Below are 25,578 nucleotides of genomic sequence, written 5' to 3' on the forward strand. Positions count from 1 at the left end.
GCTCTGTAGACCAGGCTGGTCTCGAACTCACAGAGATCCGCCTGCCTCTGCCTCCCGAGTGCTGGGATTAAAGGTGTGCGCCACCACCGCCTGGCGGAAAAAAATCTTTTTAGTCTTTTCTTAAGTCGTGTACAATGTACTTTTGACCATATTCCCCTTCTCCAACCTTAGCCCGTCCTGTTGAACCTTTCTTCAGAACAAGACTCTCTCCTACTTTCCTGTCTTTATGTTGTTCTTGCCCCACTGCATTTAATTAGTGTTGCTTCTGGTGAGCATGGATTCTGGGGATTTTATTTGTTTGTTTGTTTGTCTGAGACAGAGTCTCACTGTTTAGCCTTGGCTGACCTGGGCCTGGAACTCACTATATAGATCAGGGAAGCCTAAAACTCAAACAGATCTGTCCGCCTGTCTCCAGAGTGTTGGAGACATCAAAGGTGTTTGCCACCACACCTATTTTTCTTTTTTTCCCTCTTTTTTTAGTGGTGCTAGGGATCCAACTCTGGGCCTCATGTACATTAGACAAGCACCGTTCTCTAAGCTCCATTCATGGCCCTAAAAAAAGAAACCAAAAAACAGATTTTTCATAAGATTATTTTTTTTCAAAAGATTATTATTTTTTTTAATGAAGAAAAGAAGGTTAGAGACATGGCTTAGAGGTAAGAGCACTGGTTGCTCTCACAGAGGTCTGGAGTTCAATTCCCAGCAACCACATGGTGGCTCACAACCATCTGTAATGAGATCTGGTACCCTATTCTGGCATGCAGGCAGAACACTGTATATAGCTAATAAAATGACTAATTAGTTAAAAAGTTTTTTTTTTTTTTTTTAAAAATGAAGAAATGAAATAAGATGGGCTGGAGATGAAACTCAGCAGTGGGGGTGGGGGAGGAGGTCTGTAATATTGTTTCACTGTATTGTCATAGTAACCCTATAAGGTAGATTATGAGGTGGGTACTACCTTTCTGGTACAGCGTGAGTTGTCAGGTATCAAAGGTAGAACTCAGGATGTATTGTGAATTTATCACTGTTTCCCACTACATTCCATAGTGCATACCCTTATAAACTCACAGCTGAAATCGGTGCATACCTGGAACCCCAGTGTGGGGAGGTAGAGAGACTCACAGGTCTAAGAGCATCCTCAGCCACACAGGTAAGGTTTGAGGGCGGCACAGGGTGAATGAGACCCTACCTCAAGAAAAGAAAAATTCCAGATTCTAAACCAGATTTTTCCCATGTCTCTAGCTCACACTTTCTTTTCTTTTTTCATTTTTTTCGAGACAGGGTTTCTCTGTAGCTTTGGAACCTGTCCTGGAACTAGCTCTTGTAGACCAGGCGGCCTCGAACTCAGAGATCCACCTACCTCCACCTCCCAATTACCATCTCCCTGAACACTGTTATCACCACAATGTTCCAAGTACTCACCCACCCCCCTTCTTTCTGTGATGCTGAATATCAAACCCAGGGCCAGATTCCTGAAAACTAAATATTGTAGCACTGAACAACCCAGGCTTACACTAACAATCCTACCCCAATGATCTGAAGAGAGTTTCCCTTCTTTTATAGGATATAAAAGACAAATTATTGCTCATACGCGGTGGACTTCATATTGGATCCTGCTAACATGATGAACTCCTACTGAAAGGAGACAAAGGCTTTCACTTCAATCTCTAGTTCTTCATTCACAGAAGAGAACTATAGGGCCTATTTCAGAGTGTTGGAAAGTTGAGTGTAGCCGAGGAGAGGCTGGAGGGCAGGGTTCTAGTATGCAATAAGAGTCTAGAGGAAGACTGCTGGCCAGCCCTCTTCAGATAATTTCCTTACCGGGTGTGGTGGCACACGCCTTTAAAGGCTGCATTCCCGAGGCAGAAGCAGGAGGCTCTCTCGAGTTTGAAGCCAGCCTGGTCTACAGAGTTCCAGGACAGCCAGGGCTACATAGAGAAACCTTGTCTACAAACTCCCCCTTATCCCCTCAAAAATAGCAATTTATCACTTCAGCAGATTTTGGTATCTGGGGTGAGTCAAGAACCAAAAATGGCTCTTGTGACACATCAGGCTCTTGAGTTTTGATTTTTAAACACTGGTCACTTCCTAGCTTGGTGACGTCTTCATCTCGTGAAGCCCGGGGTTTCTTATTTGCAAAGTCTTCTTATTTAGAACCTAACTCCTAAGGTTGTGCGATCATACAAGTTAGTTCTGGTGCAGTGCTTGGCATGCAACGGTCCCAACTCCACTAGCGATAATTCCATCTCGTCCCCCAAATCCATAGAGACTGTAAAAGTGTGGCCCGAGAGCATGCTCACGTCCGCGTTTTCCGACGTGAGCACCCTCTGCCCCAGGGCCAGGCTCTCGGGACCAACTCGTCCTTAAACTCAGCGTTCATCAAATGCCACAGGTCAGGCTCTGTGACGAGACACTTGGCGTAAAATTGCACATTAAACTTCCTAACGCCTCCACCGCTGCTGACTTAGCGTGCGAGGAAACAGGCCCGGAGCGTTTCAGCAACTTCCCGGGGGCTCCGAGCCCGGGTTCCAGGCCCCCACATAGGAGTCCACCAGCGTCCGAGCAGCACCGCGTCCGTTCAAACGCCGCCCGGTCCCGCGATTCCGCCCGTCCAACATCCTCCGCACCTCAGGGTCGGCCTCAGGGCAGCTTTTCTCTTTTCTCCTGCAGAGCCTGAGGGGTGAGGCCCGCGATGGCGTCCCGGGCACGCGCGAAATGCAGCAACCCTTCCGACCTCTAAAAGAGCGCTCAGGTCGGTCGGTGCGGGGTCTCCCGGCCCCGGCGCTGGGTCACGTGGCGGGGAAGGGGGCGCCGGCGCGCGCGGCCGAGCGGGCGGGCACGCGCAGCCGACGGCGTGTGGAGGCGCGAGATGCAGAGCAGAGAGTATGTATGGCAGGGAGGGGGCGGCGGCCGGGAAGGCTGACTCCACCCCCTGTGCGCATGCTCCGGCCCCCGCGGGTTATAAGGCAGCCGCGCCTGCCCCGCCAGACAAAGTGGCGAGCTGCGACGTGACTGGTCGGTCGTGTGGGTGCTGCAGCCAACGAGCCCGGCGGCAAGGGACGCGAGCGGGACTCCGGGTTCCGAGGAACTGCGGCCCGCGCCGCCGCGTCACGCACACTCCGGGCGCCGTCAGACACACATAACGGTTAGTCCGGGGCTGAGCGGGCAGCGAGCGGCACGGACTCTGCGGTGCCCTTGGTGCCCTGGTGGGGTCGCCCGGTCCGCCGGGCACGCGGAGACTTCCCGTCCGCGGGTCAGGAGGGCGGCCCCGGCAGAGGGCATCCTGGGCGCGCGGGAGCCGCGTGGCCCCGGCACGCGGCGTGGGTGAAGGGGACCTTCAGGCGCTGGGCACAGCAGCGTCTCGCCCGGCCGGACCGCGAGGGCCCCGCGGTCAGGTGTGGCCGCCGGGCTGCGGGAGTCGGGTCACGGTGCCCGGTGACCTTGTGGGAGACGCTTCCAGCCCGGTCTCCAGCGGGCGCCTGGAGAGATGCTTAGCTCGGAAGAGGGACGACCTGAGGCCGGTTCACGTGGTGCACTCCTGCCGCCTTCGGCACGGAGGGAAGGGACTGACTGGGGCGGGAGTTATTTAGGACTCGTGGCATGCCCGCCCAGCCTTCCCCGCCTGCCAATCGGTGTCCCACCTGGTGACTCGCTAGAGTGGTGTGAGGAGCTGCATCGCCGACCTCAGCGACCGGGACTGCGGGCTTCGGGTGAACTTTGAGGAAGGGGCGGGCGGTTGCGATAGGGGCTCTTTGTGGTCCAACCTGTGGCTTCGGTGCGTCTGCCGGCGGGCACGGGGGTCGCGAGGCATCCCTGGAGAGAAGACTGAAATAGCGTTACATTTGGCTAGGTGCATGCCTTCTGTGCCAAGTACATCCTTTTTCCGAGCGCATTTTTAACCTTTCTTTATGGTGGCGTATTTGGTGCAACCAGCAGTTGCGAAAACTAGTTTCTGATCGCTCAACCAGGAAACGCACGTGTTACTACTTCAGTCTATTCCCGTTTTCCAGTGGCTCATTATAAACCCGGCGTCTCCTGCTAGTGGTTACACAGTGACAATCTGCTTTTTTTTCCCCCCTTAATTAACCATAACTGATTTTGAAATCTTCAGGCATGACTTAGGCTGGGGATGGGATGTGTTAGCTCCATGGAAGAGTACCTGCCTGGCCTACCATGCCTGAGGCCCCCAAATTTGATCGCCAGCATTGACCGTAAAAAAACCTTCTGATTTTGTAACAAAATGAGTACATGCTGACGTGTGAGATTAGTAATTGTACGAGAGTTGGAGCAAGGGTGGATAGGAGCTAAGTCAAACAGGGTTCTTTTTTCTTTTTCTTTTTTATCTCAACTGCCAGCTGAATAAGGCAAGAAAGACTGTATCTCGTTTTTGCTTACTTATTTTAGTTAGTTGCTAAATGGTGATTCTTAATCTAAGTCTTTGGCGGTATATGTGTGTGTGTGAGAGAGAGATAGGGTCTCACTTTGTGGCTTTTTAGTCTCTCAGAAGTTAAATCCAAGGTGTGCAGGTAGGAGGTATAGGCTCCACATAGTGAAACCCTTCTCATTTAACGAAGTAAAAATAAACTGTAATTGTGGGGTTTGTTTATTTATTTTGGTGTGTTAGGTGGGGGATCAGAGACAGGGTTTCTCTGTAGTCTCTCTGGCTGTCCTGGAATTGGTTCTCTAGACCAGACTGGCCTCGCAGGCAGAGATTGGTCTGCCTCTGCCTCCCCGTGCTGGGATTGAAGGTGTGCAACGCCACACCCATCCTAGAATTACTTTTTTAAATGAGTGGATTTCAGTAATTTCATTGTAGGTTTAAGTAGGTACTGTTTATCAGATTACAGTGACCTGGTTAACTATGCAAATTCTTAGTTTGAGGAGCATTTTAAGCTTTTTAAAGATTTAGCTGTGGGTTTATATAATAATCCCTAAACAGATTAAGGGCAGGGATGTGGGGGGTGTGATTATGAACACCTCAACTCGAGCAAAAAATAGTGTTAGATTATTATTTTCCAACTTGTTATACCCGTCGTCCCCACTACGCTCTGGTTCATTTCCTAGCATGCCTTCCATCTAAGGTCCTGATCCTTGTATATTGCCCACTTGGCTGGTTTTGTTGCCGGTGAGGACTTGATCACAAGGAAAATGGAAAGTTGTGAATTGAGAAATTTAGGATTCAGCAGTGAATGGACTCTAGCACTTACCCTTAGGGTTTGTAGTCTAGCTGTAAAGCAGACTCTTAGCAAACAGTTACTGAGTTTTAGGGGGACAAATACTGTATTGTGTAAGTGAGAAAAGATGCTCAGTGTGAGGAAACGCTGGCAGTGTCTTTCTGAGGAAATACTATTTATCTGAGGCTTGGCAAGGGAGGAGTGAGGCAGGCACAGGTGGTGATGGGTTGAAAGGGCATTGCAGAGTACTGAAGACAGTGCCAGGCTGCAGAAGCTGAAAGAACTTCACCAGAGCCTAAAGCATAGAGAGGTCAGAAAGGAGGGAGGGGGCAGACGGCCGGCTAATGGAGGGCCCTAAGTCGTTTTAAGGACTCAGGAAGAGACTGAACAGTTTGGAATCATACTTTTGAAGTTGTTTGAAAGCTGTTTAAGGATGTGGCTGAGCAGATTTGCATTTTAGGAGTATCATTCTGGATACTGTGGAAAAAGGGTTAAAAGGGCTTCAGAGTGGCCATATGAAAATACCTGGTGGGAAGCCTCAAAACACAGGTTTTGAGTTAAGGTTAAAGCACAGGTTGCTAGCTGGAGCAAATACAAGCTTTATTTTTATTTTAACCAGTGGGAGTTCTGAGGTAGTGTGGCTCCACAAGAACTGTCCAACTTATAAAACTTGGAGATAAAATTCAAAGCTATTTCTGCTCTTGTCTTTTTATTGGTAAAGTTGAAATTTTTTGTTTCCTCCTTACCTTTCTCCACAGTTTAGTGTGAAAACTTTAATCACTAGAAGTTGATCATTGCTATCCCTGTCCAACTTTCCCCAGTTTCTGCTTGGTTGTTGTGAATTAAGCAAATCCTAGATTAAATTATTTCATTTCTAAATATATTGGTACATAGTTCTAAAAGAGAAATTTATTTATTCACTCATTTATTATTACTGGTTTTTCAGGACAGACTTTTCACTCTGCAGCCTTAGAACTGTGTAGTCTTAGAACTTGCTCTGTAGAACAGGCTGGCCTCAAACTCAGATCGGCCTGCTTCTGCCTTCAGAGTGCTGTGACTAAAAGGCATGTGCCACCACTTGCCTGGCGTAAAAGATTTTTTTTTTTAATTTACTAAATTATTTTTAGATCTAGGGACTCCTGTATCCCAGGCTGGCCTGGAACTCGCTGTACCAAAGGGTGACCTTGAACTCCTGACCTCCTGCCTCTCTGGGACGGGACACAGGTGTGTACCACCACACCCAGTTTATGCACTGCTTTGGGTCAAACCCAACTTTAAGCCAGGCAGTGGTGTGCCGCCTTTAGCCTTTAATCCCAGCACTCGGTGGGGGAGAGGAGGCAGAGGCAGGAGGATCTCTGAGTTTGAGGCCAGCATGATCTCCAAGAGCTAGTTTCTGGACAGCTAGGACTGTTACACAGAGAAACCCTGTTCCCCAAAAAACAGCCAACCCCCCCCCCAAAAAACCCAACTTTATATCCATAGTTATCTATCTGAAAGATAGTCTTCAGAAATCCACAGTCACATTATCCCATTATCCTACCTTTAAAAATTAACATCATTAAATACCCATCAATGTTCAGATTTTCCCAAATTGTATTTATATTTATTCATTGATCTTGTTTTTTAGTAATCAGTTCCTTTGATCAAGGATACAAAGAAGGTCATGTGTTCTATTTAGTTGATATCTGTGAAATCTATAGGTTCCTCATCTACGTAATTGATTTGAAGGAAACAGGCCTCCTTTACTTGTTTTCCCCGTTTGGGATTTTGATGAATTTGTCCTCGTGGCATAGATTTAATATGTCCTAGTTTTGCACATCCTGCTGTCTTTTGTATTTCCTCTAGTTGGGAACCCATTTGAAGACTTGACGAGCAGTCGGGATTTTTACTTCTGAGTAAAGCTTTAGGAGAGAGAGAAGTATATTTCATGTTTGCCACTTCTACTTGGAGAGTGGTGAGGTTTTCCTCTTCCTGCTGTGTTCACAACCTATTCTATCATCTCACTCTGGTTTTAAGAGACAGTAAGTTAACTGCACTTTAATTTTTACCATTCGTCCTTAATTTACTAGCCAGAACACCTTTACTAAAAAGGTGTAGTTTGAAGAAAGGGACATTAAAGCATAGTGAGGTGGGGCCACCAGTGTGTAGCTTGTGTGTGTTTGAAACCTTCCCTCCCTTAGAGCCTTTAATTCCAGCACTCAGAAGGTAGAGGCAGGCAGGTCTGTGAGTTTGAGGCCAGCATGGTAAGTTTCAGGACAGCCAGGGTTACATACAGAGACCCTGTCTCAAAAACAAACCAAAAAATTGAGAACAAACTGGGGTGGTGCGCACTTCAGTCCCATTCTGGAGAGGGGGGAGTTTGAGACCCTTGAGGCTTTCTCTTCAGGCTGCCCAACCTGAGCAAGCTCCCGGCAAAAAGAGAGAGACCTTGTCTCAGCAGAAACCATGCAGACCTGGCTTCTACAGCAACGTGCACCTGCTTGCATGTGTAAACACATATTTTCATGGTTTCCCACTTTCTATCATCTTAATTTGTCTGAGCAGAACGAAGTCTTTTTGAGTCAAGGTCTCACGGTGCAGCACAGTCTAGTGCCTGGAGATCCGCATCCTGAGGGCTGGGATCAAAGGTGTGCACCACCATGCTTGGCAAATCGAATCACCTTAAGCATATTGCTCTCACTAATCTTTTAGAATTCTGCATGCTCTTCAACTTACCTAATAAAGTGGCATTTTCCTCCCTGTAATTTTTTTTCTTTTAGGGGGATAGTGGAAGGTCAGATCTTACAGTCAATCTGTATTGTAGAGAGTGAGCCATAGTATCATGCAAAGAAGGGTTTCAAAGGTCAGCGTTCACATGGTCACAGAATGAGCTTACCTTGACCATAGTATCAAGAAGGGCTTCAAAGGCTGAGCCTTTAGTGGGTATCACTGACCCACTAAATACATAAGCAGGAAATAGTTCTCTTTATTTTCACACTACCCTGTTGCTGATTGCAACCTGTAATATTCAATTTGATTTGACAGATTTAGCCTTTGAAGAGAAAAGAACTTAAAAATGTTCCGATATTCTAAGTTGCATAACTGGTGGTTGAAACTGTGTCCCCGATTCTGTTTTACCTGCAGTAATCCTCTGGGCATGTGGGGAGGTTGGATGCTGGGGGTATGTATTGATTGCTTTGCTCACAGTTGTGACCAGGTGTCTGACAGGAAGCAACTTAAGGGAGGAAGGTTTTATTTAAGCTCAGGTTTTGAGTATTACATCATGGTGGGGAAGGCAGGAAACTGGTGGCAGAAACATAGGCTGCATGCTCGCATCTGGGCCAGTCAGGAAGCAGAGTTGGTTTACAGACCTCCAGGCCTGAAACCCTGCCCCTAAGGACTCACCTTCCTCCAGCTAGGCCTCGCCTCCTAAGGATTCCTCAACCCCCCAGAACAGTGCCACCAGCTTGGGATTAAGTGTTCAGATACATCAATCTGTGGGAAACCGTTTGCTTCCAAACCATAACAGGATAGAGCCCAGTACATAACTGAACGAATGGACTCTTGGGTCTTCTGGTAGAGGCGGTTCTTTGCAGGCCTGATTCCTGGGTCCACAAGGTGGCAGGAGAGAACCCAGCTCTGGACAGTTCCTCTGACCTCCATGGAGTGTGTCCACACACCTTCATACATGTCCATTCTTTGTCTTTAAGTAAATTAAAAAAAAAAAACTAAGAGAAAACATGATACTGTTGTGTTGTTTGCAAACTTTCTGGAGAGTGAAGGTCTTTTAGTGAAATGGAGTGGGCTTTTCTTTCCTTTTGTTTTATGTTTCTCTTTGTATCCCTAGCTGTCCTGGAACTCCTTGTGTAGACCAGGCTAGCCCTGAACTCAGAAGTCCCCCCCTGCCTCTGCCTCCCCAGTGCTGGGATTAAAGGTGCATGTCACTACCTCCCTGCTAAGGTTTTCTTTTTTTTTTTATTTTTTTAAAGATTTATTTATTTATTATGTATACAACATTCTGCCTCCATGTATGCCCACACACCAGAAGAGGGCACCAGATCTCATTACAGATGGTTGTGAGCCACCATGTAGTTGCTGGGAATTGAACTCAGAACCTCTGGAAGAGCAGCCAGTGCTCTTAACCACTGAGCCATCTCTCCAGCCCCTTTTTTTTTTTTATGTCTAAAATTATTTTAAACTTATTTCAAGAGAGAAAGAAGTGTGTGTGTGTGTGTGTGTGTGTGTGTGTGTGTGTTTGTGTTGGAGGTTCCTATGGAGGACAGAACAGCTTGGAAGAGTTGATCTCAGTATTAAACTCGGGTTGTCAGGCTTAGTGGCAAGTGCCTTTACCTGCTGAGTCATCTTGTCAGCCCAGTTTCTTAGTTTTAAGAACTAAAGCAATGCTTTTTACCTCATTTTTCTCTTCTGTTTTCCTATGGGAAGATTTTCCTCTCTGTCATATCACGTTTTAAATTTATAGTCTGGAGGATTAATCTCCAAGGTGTGTGGGATTCAGAAGGGTTTGTTAATTTGCTGGAATTTCAGCTGTAGGCAGTACCTGTGACTTAGAAATACTAGCAAGCGTCCTACTTTGTCAGTTGTTAGACACAGACTGAAAGTTGTCACCATTTCAAAATTACTGTGGTTAGTGCACCAATACCTCACAGGGTCCAATTAAAGTATTTTGGCAGGTCTACTTTTGAATTTCATTTTGTGCACTTACTCTTTTGTTTTGCATTTACTCTTTTGTTTTGTCTTGTTTTATTAAGGAAGGGGTCACTTTGTGACACACTATGCAGATTACCTCAGCCTCCTAAGATTGGAATTACAGGTGTGCCATGCCATACCCTGTAGGAAGAAGGGCCACTTGTTCTTCCTGGCTGCCCAGCTAGCTTAGACCCAAAATAATCCACAGAAACTATTACTTAAATCAGTGCTTTGCCTCTTAGCTCTAACTTCTTATCGGCTAGCTCTTACATTTTATTTAACCCATCTCTATTAATCTGTGTATCGCCACGTGGTAGTGGTTTACCAGCTCAAGTTCCCAGTGTCTGTCTCAGGTGGCAGATCCATGGCTTCTCTCCGACTCCACCTTCTTCCTCCCAGCATTCAGCTTAGTTTTTCCCACTTAGCTAAATTCTGCCCTGCTATACGTCCAAAGCAGTTTCTTTATTCACTAATGGTAATCACGGCATACAGAGGGAAATCCCACATCAATACTCAGTTTAAAAAATGTATTCGGATGAGTCCCACAGGTATTACCAAACTGCCAGAGGAATCTGACATTCCTGAGGGAAAGGATTCCTCCTGGTTCCATTACTCCCGTATGAGATTGAGCTAGCTGGAGACCATAATCCTACACAGCAGATAGATCTTGTTGTCATTGGATTATGTAATGGTGATACCACAGGTTAAGTGACTCTTTGGCCATTTAGAGTGGTTTCCACAAATTCAGGCAGAATACTTTTTAGAAAGTGTATGTGCCACCAGTTAAATGGGTATCTTAATTTGATTTGGGTTTTCTGGCCCTGTTTCCTAGTAGGTTCACATCAGTAAATATACTTCAAATTCATTCAAAGCTTGTCTTCAGCAGCTCAGTTAAAAGAACCTCTAAAGAGGTCATTGAACCTCAGGTCTGAAATTCTTGCAGATTATTACTTCAGCCTCTTGTGATTATAACATTAGTACTTACTCTATTAGCACTGTCACCTAGACATCTCAGTCAAGCAGAAGAGAGGCGAGTGGTTTAATAATTACTCTAATTTGAGGAAAATCAAGTACTCATTTGGAGATTGTATATTCCTAATAAAAGATCCAGTAATTATTTTAATGGCAACATAGTGTAAGGTTTGTATCATCAGCAATTAGGAAAGCTATTTAAAGCTGGGCATGTGGTTCAGTGGTTGAGTGCTTGCCTAGGGTTCAGTGTGTTTAGCAATAAGTGCTCTGCAGAAAGCTGCTCACGAGATAGGACAGTATCACTGCAGTAGCTACCTTTCTGGATCTGGAGTTTAGTAACTACATGTAGTGTGCCATTGGACGTTTAGATTGCTTTTATGTCTGCCTGTTTTAATTTTTAGGTTATTTGTATAGATGTGTTTTGCAGGCCTCTGTGCCACAGCATTCATGTGGAAGGAAGGCAGAGGACAGTTTGCGAGTCATCTCTCTTACCTTTTCGTTGAAGATTCCAGGGATCAACTGGGGTGGGCAGACTTGCTAGAAAGTATCTTCACCCACCGAGCCACTCACCAGCCCAAGTCTTGCCTCTTTTTGACTAACACTGCAAAGCACAGGGAAGTACAGATGTGTCCTTGACCCCAGATTCCCGATCTTAGAAGTGTGCTCCCAGAAGAATGATGGTTGGATCAAATGGCAATTTTTTTTTTTTCGAGACAGGGTTTCTCCGTAGCTTTTTTGGTTCCTGTCCCGGAACTAGCTCTTGTAGACCAGGCTGGCCTCGAACTCCCAGAGATCCGCCTGCCTCTGTCTCCGGAGTGCTGGGATTAAAGGCGTGCGCCACCATCAAATGGCAGTTGTAGTCTGAATTTGTCCTATCAACAATATCAGCTGGGCGAAGTGGCCTATGCTTTTAATCCCTGTATTCAGAAGTTTGTAAAGACCAGTTTATACTTTTTGTGGTGTTTCTTTATGTAGTATGAAAATTATACATTTATAATTGCTGAGTGTTGTCTTAGTCGGGTTCAGCAGTCAGAATTTTACTTTTCATAGATGCTTACCCCCGCTTTCTTGGGGAAGTGGGGGTGGGGTGGTAACTGCAGGAGACTAAAACCAGGGCTGGGCCCTGTGTATGTTAAGTTAAACATTCTGCTACTGAGATTCACTTCCATTCTCATATTCTCTCTCTCTCTCTCTCTCTCTCTCTCTCTCTCGTGTGTGTCTGTCTGTCTGTCTGTCTGTCTGTCACCTGCTTTCCCTTCTCCCTTTTGGTGTTGGTCATGTATCCGGTGCTGGTGTTTCTGCCATGCCCCACTGTGCTTGGCTTCTGTGTCCTTAGAAGACACATTTTCTCATCACTCCTTCATGTGTTTTTCAATCCCCTGTTACTTTTTAAGGCTATAACATTTAAGCTGATGAGGCTATTTGTTCTGTCATTTAACTTGGATTTTTACATGTGAGTGTGTATGTGTTCCCTTTTCCTGAACTACAGGCAAAGGGTCTAGTTCTGGCATTTCCTTTGGGGTGAGGATTTCTGTGTATGGAAGAGAACTGCTGGTGTAAAACAGAGGGTTGGGTTTTGTTGTTTTTTTTTTATCAGAATTTTTATGTTAGTTATAGCAGTGGTTGTGATAAAATTGTATTGAATCTGTTTCTGGGGTTTTTGATGCTTTTTTTTCCCCCCATTGCTATTTTGGACACTCATTTACTTGTGAATCTTTAAAGTTACTTAAGTTAAATCTAGATTCTGTAGAAAAGGTATTATTAACTTGATGAGGCAAGTCTTTGTGACTAAAAATTAGAACTGCCTTTTAATTGACAAATCCTAGCTGGCAGCTAAGCACAAAGTTCAATCACGTCCAACACGTATTGCTGTTCTAGTCAGGGCTTGATGTGTTATGTGTGTAGGTGTTATTCTGTATATGTAAATACTCTTCTTGAATTCATCTTTTTAGTAGTTCTTTGAAAATTTTTATGCTTAGATGAAGGAAAAAGAATTAATGCTTGGAGCACCCATACTTGGCAGATTTAAATCCACGAGCATGTTAAGCAGCTTTTTATTATTCAGTCAGGTACAATTTTCTTTTTGTTTTTCAAGACAAGGTTTCTCTGTGTAACCCTGGCTGTCCTGGAACTTGCTCTGTAGATCAGGCTGGCTTCGAACTCAGATCTACCTGCCTCAATTTTTAAGAAACCTTAGCTTGTAAAAATGTTTTTAGCTGGTATGAGTGAAATGCCCTACAACAAAAATTTTTCCTCTAGACTGTTTTTTAAAAGAATAATCTAGAAGCTTGCATTCAGGTAGGACTTTTAAATGATTTTCTCAGGGCGGCTCCCTGAGTTCTTTCTTGACCCACCCTGTTAGAGAAGAAATGTGCTGCTCACTCGTCACAAGTCTCACTGGAGTAAAGACCTGGGGTCCTAAAGGAAGGGAAAACTTGTCAATACATAGATCTAGGCCAGGACTCTGGAGGGAGAAAGGGGAGGAAAGCAGATCTCATGTTTTCTCTTAGCTGGATTCTACAGACACGTACGTGTGTGTGAGGCTTGGGGCAGAGTGGAGATGAATTCGTTGTTGTAGTCGTTATGCTTGGGAAGAAGGGGCTGGCTGACAAGGGAGTGGGGTACAGTAAGCAGTCGTTTGAATGTCAGTGAAACTTTGTACACTGATAACAAAATGGACATGTAGGGGAACAAAACCTATAATTCCAGCACTTATAAGGTAGATGCAGAATCAGGATATTGAAGCCAGTTTCAACCACATAAGAATTTGAAGTCAGCCTGAGCTGAATCCTTTCAAGGAAACCAATTTTTAAAAAAACTGGAAGCCGGCCAGGCGGTGGTGGCACACACCTTTAATCCCAGCACTTGGGAGGCAGAGGCAGGCGGATCTCTGTGATTTCGAGACCAACCTGGTCTACAAGAGCTGGTTCCAGGACAGGCTCCAAAACCACAGAGAAACCCTGTCTTGAAAAAACAAAAAAAAAAAAACAAAAAAACAAAAAAAAAAAACCTGGAAGCCGGCCGGGCGGTGGTGGCGCACGCCTTTAATCCCAGCACTCGGGAGGCAGAGGCAGGCGGATCTCTGTGAGTTTGAGACCAACCTGGTCTACAAGAGCTAGTTCCAGGACAGGCTCCAAAGCCACAGAGAAACCCTGTCTCGAAAAACCAGAAAAAAAAAAAAAAAAAAAAAACTAAACTGGAAGTGCCACTAACCTTATTCTATTTCCCTAGTTAGAATCAGTATTGTCACACCGATGGTATCTGCACATTTACTTCAGTTGAAATCTGTTTTACTTGCTTCGTTATAGGAACTGGCAATTTTAGAGTATGTGGTGTTTATTTTCCATAGAGTGAATTGGTTGAATGTTCACTGCCCAATGCTGCCAAAGAGCCATTAAAAAGAAAGTCGTGTAGAATAAAGTACAAAGACACAAAAGGTTGGAAACCAAACAGAAGAGTAAGAGAGTAGGTCCATTGGATTATGGGGTGACAGACAGGGTTTCACTGTGTACCCTTCCTTCCCTGACCCGAAACAACAAAACCCAGCTGATTAAAGTTGTAATTCAGTGTGGCTCTTGTTAAGAGCCAAGCAAATATGTCTATTACTGCAGAAGAAGGATTTGTGGACGCTGTTTTGTTGTTGACATTTTCCTCCCATTTCATATCTTTCAGATACTAGATTTGCACTGCATTTTGGGATTCATCTTCACTTAAAATGCCACCTGCAATTGGAGGACCAGTTGGATATACCCCCCCAGATGGAGGCTGGGGGTGGGCAGTGGTAGTTGGAGCTTTCATCTCTATAGGCTTCTCTTATGCGTTTCCCAAATCCATCACTGTCTTCTTTAAAGAAATTGAAGGTATATTCAACGCTACTACCAGTGAAGTGTCATGGATATCATCCATCATGCTGGCTGTCATGTATGCTGGAGGTGAGTACCCACTATGGCCTGCTTTTTTAACTTATATTAGGCAGCCAAAGTTTGTACTTTTTGGTTGTTTTTGTTTTGTTTTTCAAGACAGGGTTTCTCTGTGTAGCCCTGGCTATCCTGGGACACCTGTAGACAGGGCTGGCCTTGAACTCATAGGGATCCACCTGCCTCTGCCTCCTGGAGTGCTAGGGTTAAAGCTACCACCGCCTGCCGAGTCTGTACATTGTAACATCTTACTCATTGAAGTTCTTTGAGGTTGCGCTTGCTGAAGTTTTTGTACTGAGGAGCATGCTTTCCATCCCTGGTAACTCTGGCATCTCTTACTCCCTTCATTCCATTATGGCTTTTTGGAACAAAATTGAAAGCGTGAGGAGCTCAAATATTAGCTGTGCTTTGAAAGCTCTCTTAAAATGACGTGTATAAACCTTGTTTCTCTTGCTCTATGCCAGACACTTGGAAAGTAAACATCTTTTAAGTAATGAGTTACAAGATATTAAAAAGTTACTCAAATGTCCAGAATAATAGTTAGTTCAAAGCCTCAGGTAAACTCTATAATTTAGGGTGGGGCCTGTCCCATAGGCACAAAGAGGTGAAGACAACTGACACCCCTCATGGCTGGCATGCACACATGTACACGCGCACACATACCAAAAAACAAAGACTAAATAAAATTCCCCCTTGTTTCTATGTTATTATGAGTTATAAAAGCATTTTGGTTGAACTTAAACTTGAATTTTATCATTTTTCCCCCTTTTGTTTGCTTTGACATGGTGTGGAGGCTATGTAGAAAGTAAATTGAGGGCCGGGCAGTGATGGTGCACACCTTTAATCCCAGCACTCAGGAGACAGAGGCAGGCTGATTCCTGTGAGTTCAAAGCCAGCCTGGTTTATAAGAGCTAGTTCAGGACAGCTAGTACTGTTACACTGGGAAACCCTGTCTGAACACCCCCACACACACAAAAAGTAAATTGCTTATTTAAAGCACTATATTTTACCTGGAGACATCAAACTACATTAAACATAAAAACTTGAGGAATTCTGGAGCAAATTTATTTAACCTGGTGGACAGTGTTCCGTGTTGTCTTGTTAGCGATCTAATAAGATGTTTATAAGGATTCTGTTCTGCATTTCAGTGGTGAATACCTTAGTTGGTAGTAGATTCAGCAGTCTTTCCTAAGCTCCTTGAGTACATTCAGCTCTGGCTGCATGTTGTGAGTGTTAGAGAACTCTGCATCTGGGATTCTTTTTGATGTTATTAATAAGCGCACAAAAACAGCACTGTGTAGTTAGTTGAGGTCATAACTTAATTAAACATTATTAAATTGGTTGATTTGAAGAGGGATAAATGGACAGAAGTAGCAGTTTGAAGACCTTTTTTCTCCTGTATATTTTTGTCTTTAACTTTAAAAAATTATTTTCTGTGTGTGGGTGTTTTGCCTGTATGTGTGCCTGTGTATCATGTGGCTGCCTGGTGACCCTGCAGGCCAGAAGAGGGCTTCAGATCCTTTGGCTCTGGCTGCCATTGGTGCTGGGAACCAAACCCAGATTCTCAAAAAGAAGCCAGAGCTCGCTCTCACACAGCTGTGCCATCTCTCGCAGTCCTCCCCCTTTCTTTTGGTTGGTTTTTTGACAAGAGTCTCTCTACATAGAGCCTTCAGGATAACCTGACCGGCCTCACAGATCTTCCTACCTGTCTCCTGGATGCTGGAATTAAAAACCTATTTGTTTCACTCTTATCTTTATCATTGTTAACACTGTTCTGTTTGAGCTATTTAAATATGTTTCAAAATAAATTTTCAGGGCTAAATTATGTCACCTTAAGATTTTTATTTATGTGTATCTGTGTTTTTTGTGCATGTGAATGTAGTGGCCAGAGGCCAGAAGATATCATTGGATCCCTTGACATTGGAGATGTAGACGGTTGTAAGCTGCCTAATGTAGGTGCTGGAAACTGAACTCAGCTCTTCTGAAAGAGCAAGTGCTCCTAGTTACTTAGCCATCTCTCTGTTCCCAGACATGTTTTAAGCGACAGTAGTCTTTAGGACTTGGACTTTAATCTTCCATGATCTCTAAAAACAGATTTTGATTAAACATCCAGAAGTACTCCAGTCAATGCTTTGCATGTTTAAGCAGACTGCAAACCAGAACGTCATTCATATGTTAGCTGCCAGATTTTCTCAAAAGTCAGTGATGTCAGTTGCACTAATTGCACATGATACCTTCCTTTGGGGAAGATTCCTTTGTCCTCACCCAGTTAGTGAGTTAACTAGCATGTTTCTCTAATTCATGTGACAGTGGGTCTATTAGCTCTCTTTCTGTTTTTGAAGATAGCTAATTAGGACCATTTTTTTCTAAAGTAACTGAAAGATTATATCTCGTGAACTTTGGCAGGATTCTTATGGTTATTCTGTTTGGTTGTTTTCTAAATAACGCCCCTAAGAACTTTTATCATCACTACAACTGTCAGTCCTTTAACCTGTGCACTTGGGTTTTTTGTTTATTTGTTGAAGCAGAATCAATATGGAGCCCTGGCTGTGTGGACCAGGATGATCTTAAGTCACAGACATCCTTCCTCCTCCCTCCTCTGCCCCCCAAAGATTAGGATTAAAGATGTGAGCCACCACACCTGGCTAAGGAGAAAAGATCTTAGTGCTTTTGTCATTTTTCCATTTTTTGGTATTTCAAATATTATATAATTGATAACACTAACTTAAACTTCATGGAACAACAGTATGGCAATATTTATTTTAGAGTTATAAAAACATATAGATTTCTGAGACTCTGACCTAATTTTTTTCCTGAAGTTCCTGGCTGTCAATACCCTTGCTTTTGGGCTAAGTTAACATGAATGTTTTCCCTCCATGTGAAGATGGAGCCTAGAGCCTTGCTTATTTGTGGTCATCTCCTGTAACCAGGGAGGCTACAAGTCCTGCAGTCATTCTTTCCACAAGTCCTTTGCTATGAAGTGTGGAACTCAAATGTTTTTATAATTATAAAAAAAGTTGAATACCACTCATTTTATAGTCAGCAAAATTACTAGCTTTTCTTCTTTTTGTTGTTTATATAAGATAAGCAAAGCACCAACACCATGGCAAAGTTTTCACACACCAGCATAGAATGCAGTTATTAGGCTCATGAACTCTGGGAAGATGAACATCATTAGTTTTATTAAGAACTGTGTCATAGGAATGGGGATGTGACTTAATGGTAAGAGTCCTTGCCCAGCGTATGTGATAGCTTAGAATTCTCCAACACTTAAAAAAATGACAGCTTTAAAATCCCATTTAATCTGTTCACCTAGTCTATCATTTCATTTCATTCCTATCCCCTTGAGTGATTAAATCAAGCTCGAATTGACTGTTGTCTGACTTGACTTGCTGTAAGTTCCTGGTTTTTGAGGCAGGGACTCATAGCCTAGTTTGACCTTGAACTTGCTGCATAGGTAAGGGTGACTGGTTTTGTCTGCCTTCGTACTGCTATGATCATAGGAGTATTGCTTGCCATTGCACTGGCAGCCTTGTGCCACAATAGCCATCCTCCATCAAGCATTTCTTCACATTGGGACCATGCAGGATTAGGACCAAGTCATTTTACTATATTCAGCTCAGTACCTCAGACAGCTAGATATATAAGGAAAAGAAATTTTTTTTCTGGTTTGTCTTTTCTTGAATATGAGAGTTTATATTACTACTTTTTTTATTCTCTCCTAGGTCCTATCAGCAGTATCCTGGTGAATAAATATGGCAGCCGTCCAGTAATGATCGCTGGTGGCTGCTTGTCTGGTTGTGGCTTGATTGCAGCTTCTTTCTGTAACACAGTGCAGGAACTTTACCTGTGTATTGGTGTCATTGGAGGTGAGTAGCTACTGATTAGTTTCATATTTATTTATTGTCACTATTTGATAATGCGCTTGATAAATGTTATTTTAGAGAGCTGCTGATTGACTCCGCACTAGTGAGATGGCCCAGTGGGTCAAGGAAGAACCTGTCTTCCCCTGGATCCACATGGTGTCAGGAATGCTCCGCTGGGGCGGGGGCGGCCTGCACTCTCGCCATGGCACAGACATGCACATGCATCTTGTTGTTCGTCCCTTTTTCCTTCCTTCCTTCCTTCCTTCCTTCCTTCCTTCCTTCCTTCCTTCCTTCCTTCCTTCCTTCCTTTCTTTTGGTTTTTCGAGACAGAGTTTCTCTTAACTGTCTTAGAACTCGCTTTGTAGACCAGAATGACTTTATAAAGTTAAACTCTTGCCATACAATATGTAGTTATTGTTAATTTAATTGCGAGACAATTGCATTCTTAGAAATAGACAATGGTAGCAGTGCAAGGTGGTGCACACCTTTAATCTCACTACAAGAGACAAGCAGGTTTCAGTGAGTTTGTGAAGAGCCAAACTCAAAACCAGAAAAAAGAATAGACAGGGAAAGAAATTTATGCAGGGATTCACGGAAGGGTATTCATTGGTTGTTCTTTTTCCCAAGAGTAGTTTTGTTTGGTTTGGTTGTGGTTTTTGGTTTTTTTCAAGGCTGGATTTCTTCTTGTAGCCCTGGCTGTCCTGGAACTCAGAGATATCCACCTGCCTCTGTCTCCTGAGTGCTGGATTAGAGGTGTGCACCACCACCTCTAGGCTCATTTCAGAAGTATTCCTTGGATAGCACAGACCAAAAGAAAAAATGAGCTGTTGAATATTATGACATTCAAATGTATGGCCTGCCATACTGTTTCTTCAGTGTGCAAACCTTTTTTTGTTTTGTTTACACCAAAAAGGATGAAATTTTGTTTATTTTTGTCATTTTCCTTCTGCTGTGTATTATGATCAGCTCCTCATGTCGTTCATTATATGAGACAACATGCATCAGATTCCCTGGAGCTGGAGTTACAAGGTGATTGTGAGCTTCCCTATGGATGCTGGGAATCCAACACAAGTCCTCTCCAAGAGCAGTACATGCTCTTAGCCACTGAGCCATCTTTTCAGCCTCATTTATTCTTATGTCTTTGCTTGGTAATTTGAAAAGTGACTTCTATTTATGACAGTGTTGTCTTTGTTCCTTTCCTAGGTCTTGGGCTTGCTTTCAACTTGAACCCAGCTCTGACCATGATTGGCAAGTATTTCTACAAGAAGCGACCACTGGCCAATGGGCTGGCCATGGCAGGCAGTCCTGTGTTCCTCTCTACCCTGGCTCCACTTAATCAGGCTTTCTTTGGTATTTTTGGCTGGAGAGGAAGCTTCCTAATCCTTGGGGGCCTCCTGCTAAACTGTTGTGTAGCTGGTTCCCTGATGAGACCAATAGGGCCTAAGCCAGGCAAGGTAGAAAAACTAAAGTCCAAAGAATCTCTTCAGGAAGCTGGAAAATCCGATGCAAATACAGATCTCATTGGAGGAAGCCCCAAAGGGGAAAAGCCATCATTCTTGCAAACAGTTAATAAGTTCCTGGATCTCTCCCTGTTTGCCCACAGAGGCTTTTTGCTGTACCTGTCTGGAAATGTGGTCATGTTTTTTGGACTCTTTACTCCGTTGGTCTTTCTTAGTAATTACGGTAAGAGTAAGCATTTCTCCAGTGAGAAGTCAGCCTTCCTCCTTTCCATTCTGGCTTTTGTTGATATGGTAGCCAGACCTTCCATGGGACTTGCCGCCAACACCAAGTGGATCAGACCTCGGATCCAGTACTTCTTTGCTGCTTCTGTTGTTGCAAATGGAATCTGCCATTTGCTAGCCCCCTTGTCTACAAGCTACGTCGGCTTCTGTATCTACGCGGGAGTCTTTGGATTTGCCTTTGGTTGGCTCAGCTCTGTATTATTTGAAACATTGATGGACCTCGTTGGACCCCAGAGGTTCTCCAGTGCTGTGGGCTTGGTGACCATTGTGGAGTGCTGTCCTGTCCTCCTAGGGCCACCACTTTTAGGTATAGTATATCCCTACATTTTTTATTCTGTCCTGGTTATAAAAGTAACATGTAGAAAGGAGCTCTACCTTTAAAGCACAAGTGTACAATACAATGCATTTTAGTAATAAGAAGCATTTTGGTAATAGGCAGAAGAGTAGATCTTTCTTAAGGTCAGAGTACATGGGCAACTATCCTAACCACTGTGCGTATCTTGGATCTAAGATTATTTTAGTAGCATTTTCATAAGGGTTGTCAAAAGCTTTAGGAGGTGGGATAATTGGACTCAGCTACATTAGTTAATAATCATTATATAATTTGAGAACTCAGGTTACTGAACTCCTGTGTTTTGTTTTTGTTTTCTTTTTTTTTTTCAAAGCAAGGTCTCTCTGTAGCCGTGACTGTTCTGGAACTCGCTCTGTAGATCAGGCTGGCCTCAAACTCAGATCTGCCTGCCTCTGCTTCCCAAGTGCTGAGATTAAAGGCTTAAGCCTTTATCTTTTAGATCCCATGTTGGGCTGGTGGTACACAACTGGTTATTTCATACTTGGAGGCTGAGGCAGGTTGATTGTGACTTCAAGATCAGCATTTGCCGTACAACCAGATCTTCAAATAACTGTCTCCACAATGTTCCAACTCCTTTTGGGTGTTCATGGTGATTTATTTTGGAGATGGGATCTTACTCAACCCGTTGACTTTAAACTTGTATAGCCAAAGATGGCCTGGTTCTCCTGACCCGACTGTTCTTTCCTCAAGTGCTGGAATTATAGGCAGGTGCCACCAAACTTATAAATGGATTTGGAGGGTGCTCCTTTCCAGCTCCTCCCCACTGAGTTGCTTAATCACGTAATCATGTCAGTTGTCATCCCCCACTCGATCATGACCGACACCGCATTACACACTCCTGTGTCTTGCTTCAGTATCCCATTCCCTAATTGATTTCCAAGTCTGCAGAGCTCAGCCCTGTCTCTCCAACTTTGTCTCCCACCCTTGGCCCTTGCTTTCCTGCTCACAGCCCTGTGCCTTTGCACTGGCTGTTCTGCCCAGATCCTCTCCCCTCTTTTCCTGGACAGGTCTATCTTCCTACTGTCTCAGCTCCATGTGATGCTTCAAAAGCAGCAGCATTCCTCACCCACTCGCTGGTCTTCACCATCCAGAGCCCTCCCTGTAGCTCTTGTTAGTTTGTGCAATAGTTAGCCCTGTGGAGTTCCAATCACATTGGTCAGGTGAGGAGGTTTCATTGCCATCAGACATCACAAACTTTTGGGAGAGGTTGTGGTGCAATTTTCCAAATTGATTTGGTGTTGAAACAGTAAGTAGAGAGGCTTCCTTGTAGCACAGAGGTGGCAGGTGCAGGCCCCGACTGAGACTCTGTTCCCTTACTAGCTTTATGACCTTGAAGAAGTTATTTAACATCACTGTACTTGAATTTCTGTAACTATTGGAAGATACATTGGGAATTTGGTGCTGAGAGGGTGCTGTTGGCTACAGAGCTAAGTGTTCTCTGGAAGTGCTGATAAAGAACTTTGACCTTGGTGACTGGAGTAGCTCTTTGACCTTGGACACCCTCAAACTTCCTTTGAATTAGTTTTTCATTGTGTGTTAAGAGAATGGATTATAATTCCTGTCTTCTCATTCAGATTTGCCAAGAGTTTGTTTCCAATTTGAAAATAGAAAATTCATGGCCAGTCAATCAGAGACATTATAAATAGAGAGTTTAGAAATTGTTTTTTGTGCTAATGTGTCACTTATGGGTTCTTTGAAGTTTGGTTTGGCATCTTTCTGAGGATGTTTCTACTCTGGGAAAAGGTGTCCTTGTTTGCTCTTACTCATGTAGCCTTGTCTTTTACGTCTTTAGGCCGCCTCAATGACATGTATGGAGACTACAAATACACGTACTGGGCTTGTGGTGTGATCCTCATCATCGCAGGTATCTATCTCTTCATTGGCATGGGCATCAATTATCGACTTGTGGCCAAAGAACAGAAAGCAGAGGAGAAGCAGAAAAAGGAAGGTAAAGAGGATGAGACCAGCACAGATGTTGATGAGAAGCCAAAGGAAGTAACAAAAGAAGCACCGTCCCCACAGCAGAACAGCTCCGGCGACCCCGCAGAGGAAGAGAGTCCTGTCTGAACTGAAGCATGAATTGAGCAGTGTGCGACATCTGAAACCGTTCTGCTGGCCTCTAGTCTACCAGTGGTGCTCAATGCAGACAGTGGACATGTGTGCGGAAAACCTACCAGGTGTTCATTGGTGGAAATTGTTTTGTTTTGTTTTGTTTTGTTTTTGTTCACTCCTTACCAATGCCGGAATTTAAAATTTACTATGCTTCAGGCAGGGAGTGGTTGGCAAAGGGTATGGGAAAGAAGTAGGGATTTTTCTTGTTTTGTTTTAATCTTAGCTTTTAACAGTGTCATGGAGATTATAATGTGCCTTAAGTTTTAGTTTTAGAACTCTTTAGAGAGCCTTAACTTTTAAAACCATTCTGCTGAATTCATCTATTTTAAAAGTCGTTTTAAAAGGAAAAATAACAACTAACTTGCTTGAGGTAACTTTAACCTTAATCTTGTTTTGTTGTTGTTTGTAATGCTTTGTCAGAATTGTTACTGGAACATTTATGGACAGAAATAATAGTTAAAATTGGAGGTTTATTAAAAAAAATTGACTAAAGTATTTTTCTAGCATCATAGCTGCCTGGCGTAGGTACCTGCTAGGTATATATTTAAGAAATTTAAAGCATGACATTCTGGAAACATCTTGGCTGTCGTAGCCACAGTCTGTCTGTCACCTGCTGGGTGATTCCTCTCAGATGCTTGCTACAGCCTAGCACTAGAACGTTGTCACTAAATTGCTACCTTTGCTCCTGTTCAGAGACATTGAGTGGTTAGAAGTCATTGCCATTTTTGAATTCTACTGCAAAAAGGTTAGTATTAAAATCTACAAAACATTATTCAACACAGTCTGATTATTAATATAGACAGGCCTCAGCTGACTACAACTTGGGTTTTCAAAGACCCTAGTTATAGTATGGAACTTTTGTTATCTTCAAGTATGTCTGGGTTTGGGGCGGGGCTTGGTGGTTCTGAGGATTGAACCCAGGGACACAGGCATGCTAAGAACATGCTGTACCACTGAGCCACATCCCACCAGCACCCTGGAATCCTCCTTAGACCTTTTTTCTTTGATTTTTGATAGTTCCATTTATATTCTAGCTTAGAACTGTGTGTGAGATATTCAGTATGAACTGAATGTGTGTGCTATTTGTTTTTTTACATTGTTTTTCAGTATTTGCAAAACCAAGAGGGCCAGAGTTTGGCTCCAGGGAAGCCTATAAAGATAAAATAGGGAGAGAGGGAGTTTGCTGAATTCACTTGGTTCAGTAAGTACCCACCTCCCTGCCACACACACCAAGGCTTAAGGAGAAACTTCTATCATGCTTAGAATGATTGGACATAGTCTTACCTCCACAAACCTTAGCTTTCGTGACTGTTTTCAGTTTCCAGAAATGGAGGAAATGGGTTCGGTGTAAGGATGGGAGGAAGAACGGACCTGATTGGAATTGTATTTTTTTTTAACCTGATATCTTCTAAATAGAGGCAGAGAAGATAAGACACTGAATTGTTCTCAATGCATTTAAAATACCATTGTAATTGACAGGGTGAAAATAGAGATTTAAAACCTGTGTAAGAAGCCAACTTTTTCCAAATAAAACATTTATTTTATTTTTAGAAAACATTTCTTCCACATGTTTATTTGAGAGACAATTGTGTTTTCATTTTTATTTTCATTTTGACCTTTGCTAATACTGAATCTGGTTTATATGCCTTGAGACTTGTGCACAGTTTGAGTTTTCGCCTTTAACATGAGCAGGGGAGGATTTTAAAGCCACATGTCTTAAACTTGTCACCTGCCTAGACACAATGGGGAATATGTAGTGGTGGGATTTAGAGAGGAAACCTTGAGAGTTTGGTAGACATCATTCCAGTTTGGACTCTGCCACCTTCTGTGAAGCCATGTCGAACCTCTGAATTTTTATCCCATAAAAAATTAAAGTTTCAGCCAGACAGTGGTGGCGCACGCCTTTAATCCCAGCACTCAGGATTAAATCAGGGCCTTTGACAGAGGTCCCTATACCATCTTGTTACACCCTAACAGATCAGACCCTGAGTGGCAGCATTCACACATTCAAATGTCTGTGTGTCCTAGTGTGGGTGGGTTCAGAACATGCCACCTCAAGGAAGGACACAGGCATGATTCATAAAAAGGACAGTGGGCTCCTAATGACCAGGCTAAACGTCAGACTGGAGTTATCTCTATCCCTAAAGCTATAGAGAGCTCCAAAAGCTATAGAGAAACCCTATCTTGAAAAAACAAACAAACAAAAAGATGAGTTTCTGATGGCAACATTTAAGCCATGTGTATGTAAAGGAATCCTTTCTGTCCCATCTCAGATGTCGGAGCTGCATTTGCCAGGTAAGCACGCTGCCTGTGCTCCCTGGAACCAGAATTTATGATGCATGTTCTGAGTTTATAGGCACGCCAAAGCTGCCATCAGACTGACTGAAACTTGCAACTAAACTTTTTATTTTTTTTGCTCACTGCTCAGTTCTGTCACTGGGCTGTAGCGGAAGTGTTGGTAAGGCCTGTGTGACACCTGCGCAGCCCTGTCTGTCCCTTCCTCGTTTCCCATGGGTTTGCTGGTTTGTCAGCTGTGCTGTGAATGAGGCCTGGGGGCAGTGCGCTCTGATCCCTGTCTATTACTCCTTTTGATACTGACTTCATTTGAAGTTTTATTTTAGTTCACGTGGTTATTTGGGCTGCTTGGTAAGAGATATGAGTACAAGCACGTCTATTGTTTGTGAAACCTCACATACAATACAGTGGGAATGTTGGTTAAGAAACTGATAATTTGAACAATTTCAACATTGTAAGTAA

At 43.7% G+C, this 25,578-nt stretch overlaps 1 protein-coding gene across 3 annotated transcripts; it reads left to right on the forward strand.

The window, feature by feature from the left end:
* Window positions 1-1,948: 1,948 nt before the first annotated feature.
* Slc16a1 (solute carrier family 16 member 1) lies at window positions 1,949-24,378 on the forward strand. Of its 3 annotated transcripts, none has more exons than XM_026777372.1 (5): window positions 1,949-2,752; window positions 14,505-14,764; window positions 18,475-18,618; window positions 19,819-20,664; window positions 22,502-24,378. In XM_026777372.1, the coding sequence occupies exons 2-5, from the start codon at window positions 14,548-14,550 to the stop codon at window positions 22,774-22,776; spliced, it is 1,482 nt and encodes a 493-aa protein (XP_026633173.1). In that variant the 5' UTR covers window positions 1,949-2,752; window positions 14,505-14,547; the 3' UTR covers window positions 22,777-24,378. The 3 variants fall into 3 exon arrangements, with proteins under 3 accessions (XP_026633173.1, XP_005369818.1, XP_026633174.1); XM_005369761.3 differs by lacking the exon at window positions 1,949-2,752 and adding an exon at window positions 2,907-3,145; XM_026777373.1 differs by lacking the exon at window positions 1,949-2,752 and adding an exon at window positions 3,524-3,710.
* Window positions 24,379-25,578: the final 1,200 nt, after the last annotated feature.

Source organism: Microtus ochrogaster, unplaced genomic scaffold, assembly GCF_000317375.1.
Source record: "Microtus ochrogaster isolate Prairie Vole_2 unplaced genomic scaffold, MicOch1.0 UNK60, whole genome shotgun sequence".
Lineage (NCBI taxonomy): Eukaryota > Metazoa > Chordata > Mammalia > Rodentia > Cricetidae > Microtus > Microtus ochrogaster.

What these genes read in the sequence shown, in the direction of transcription:
- Slc16a1 (XM_026777372.1), top strand. Translation starts at nt 14,548, where the DNA reads ATGCCACCTGCAATTGGAGGACCAGTTGGATATACCCCCCCAGATGGA. An exon ending in GGCTGTCATGTATGCTGGAG is followed by an intron (nt 14,765 to 18,474) that starts GTGAGTACCCAC and finishes ATTCTCTCCTAG; the next exon opens with GTCCTATCAGCAGTATCCTG. An exon ending in GTGTATTGGTGTCATTGGAG is followed by an intron (nt 18,619 to 19,818) that starts GTGAGTAGCTAC and finishes TTCCTTTCCTAG; the next exon opens with GTCTTGGGCTTGCTTTCAAC.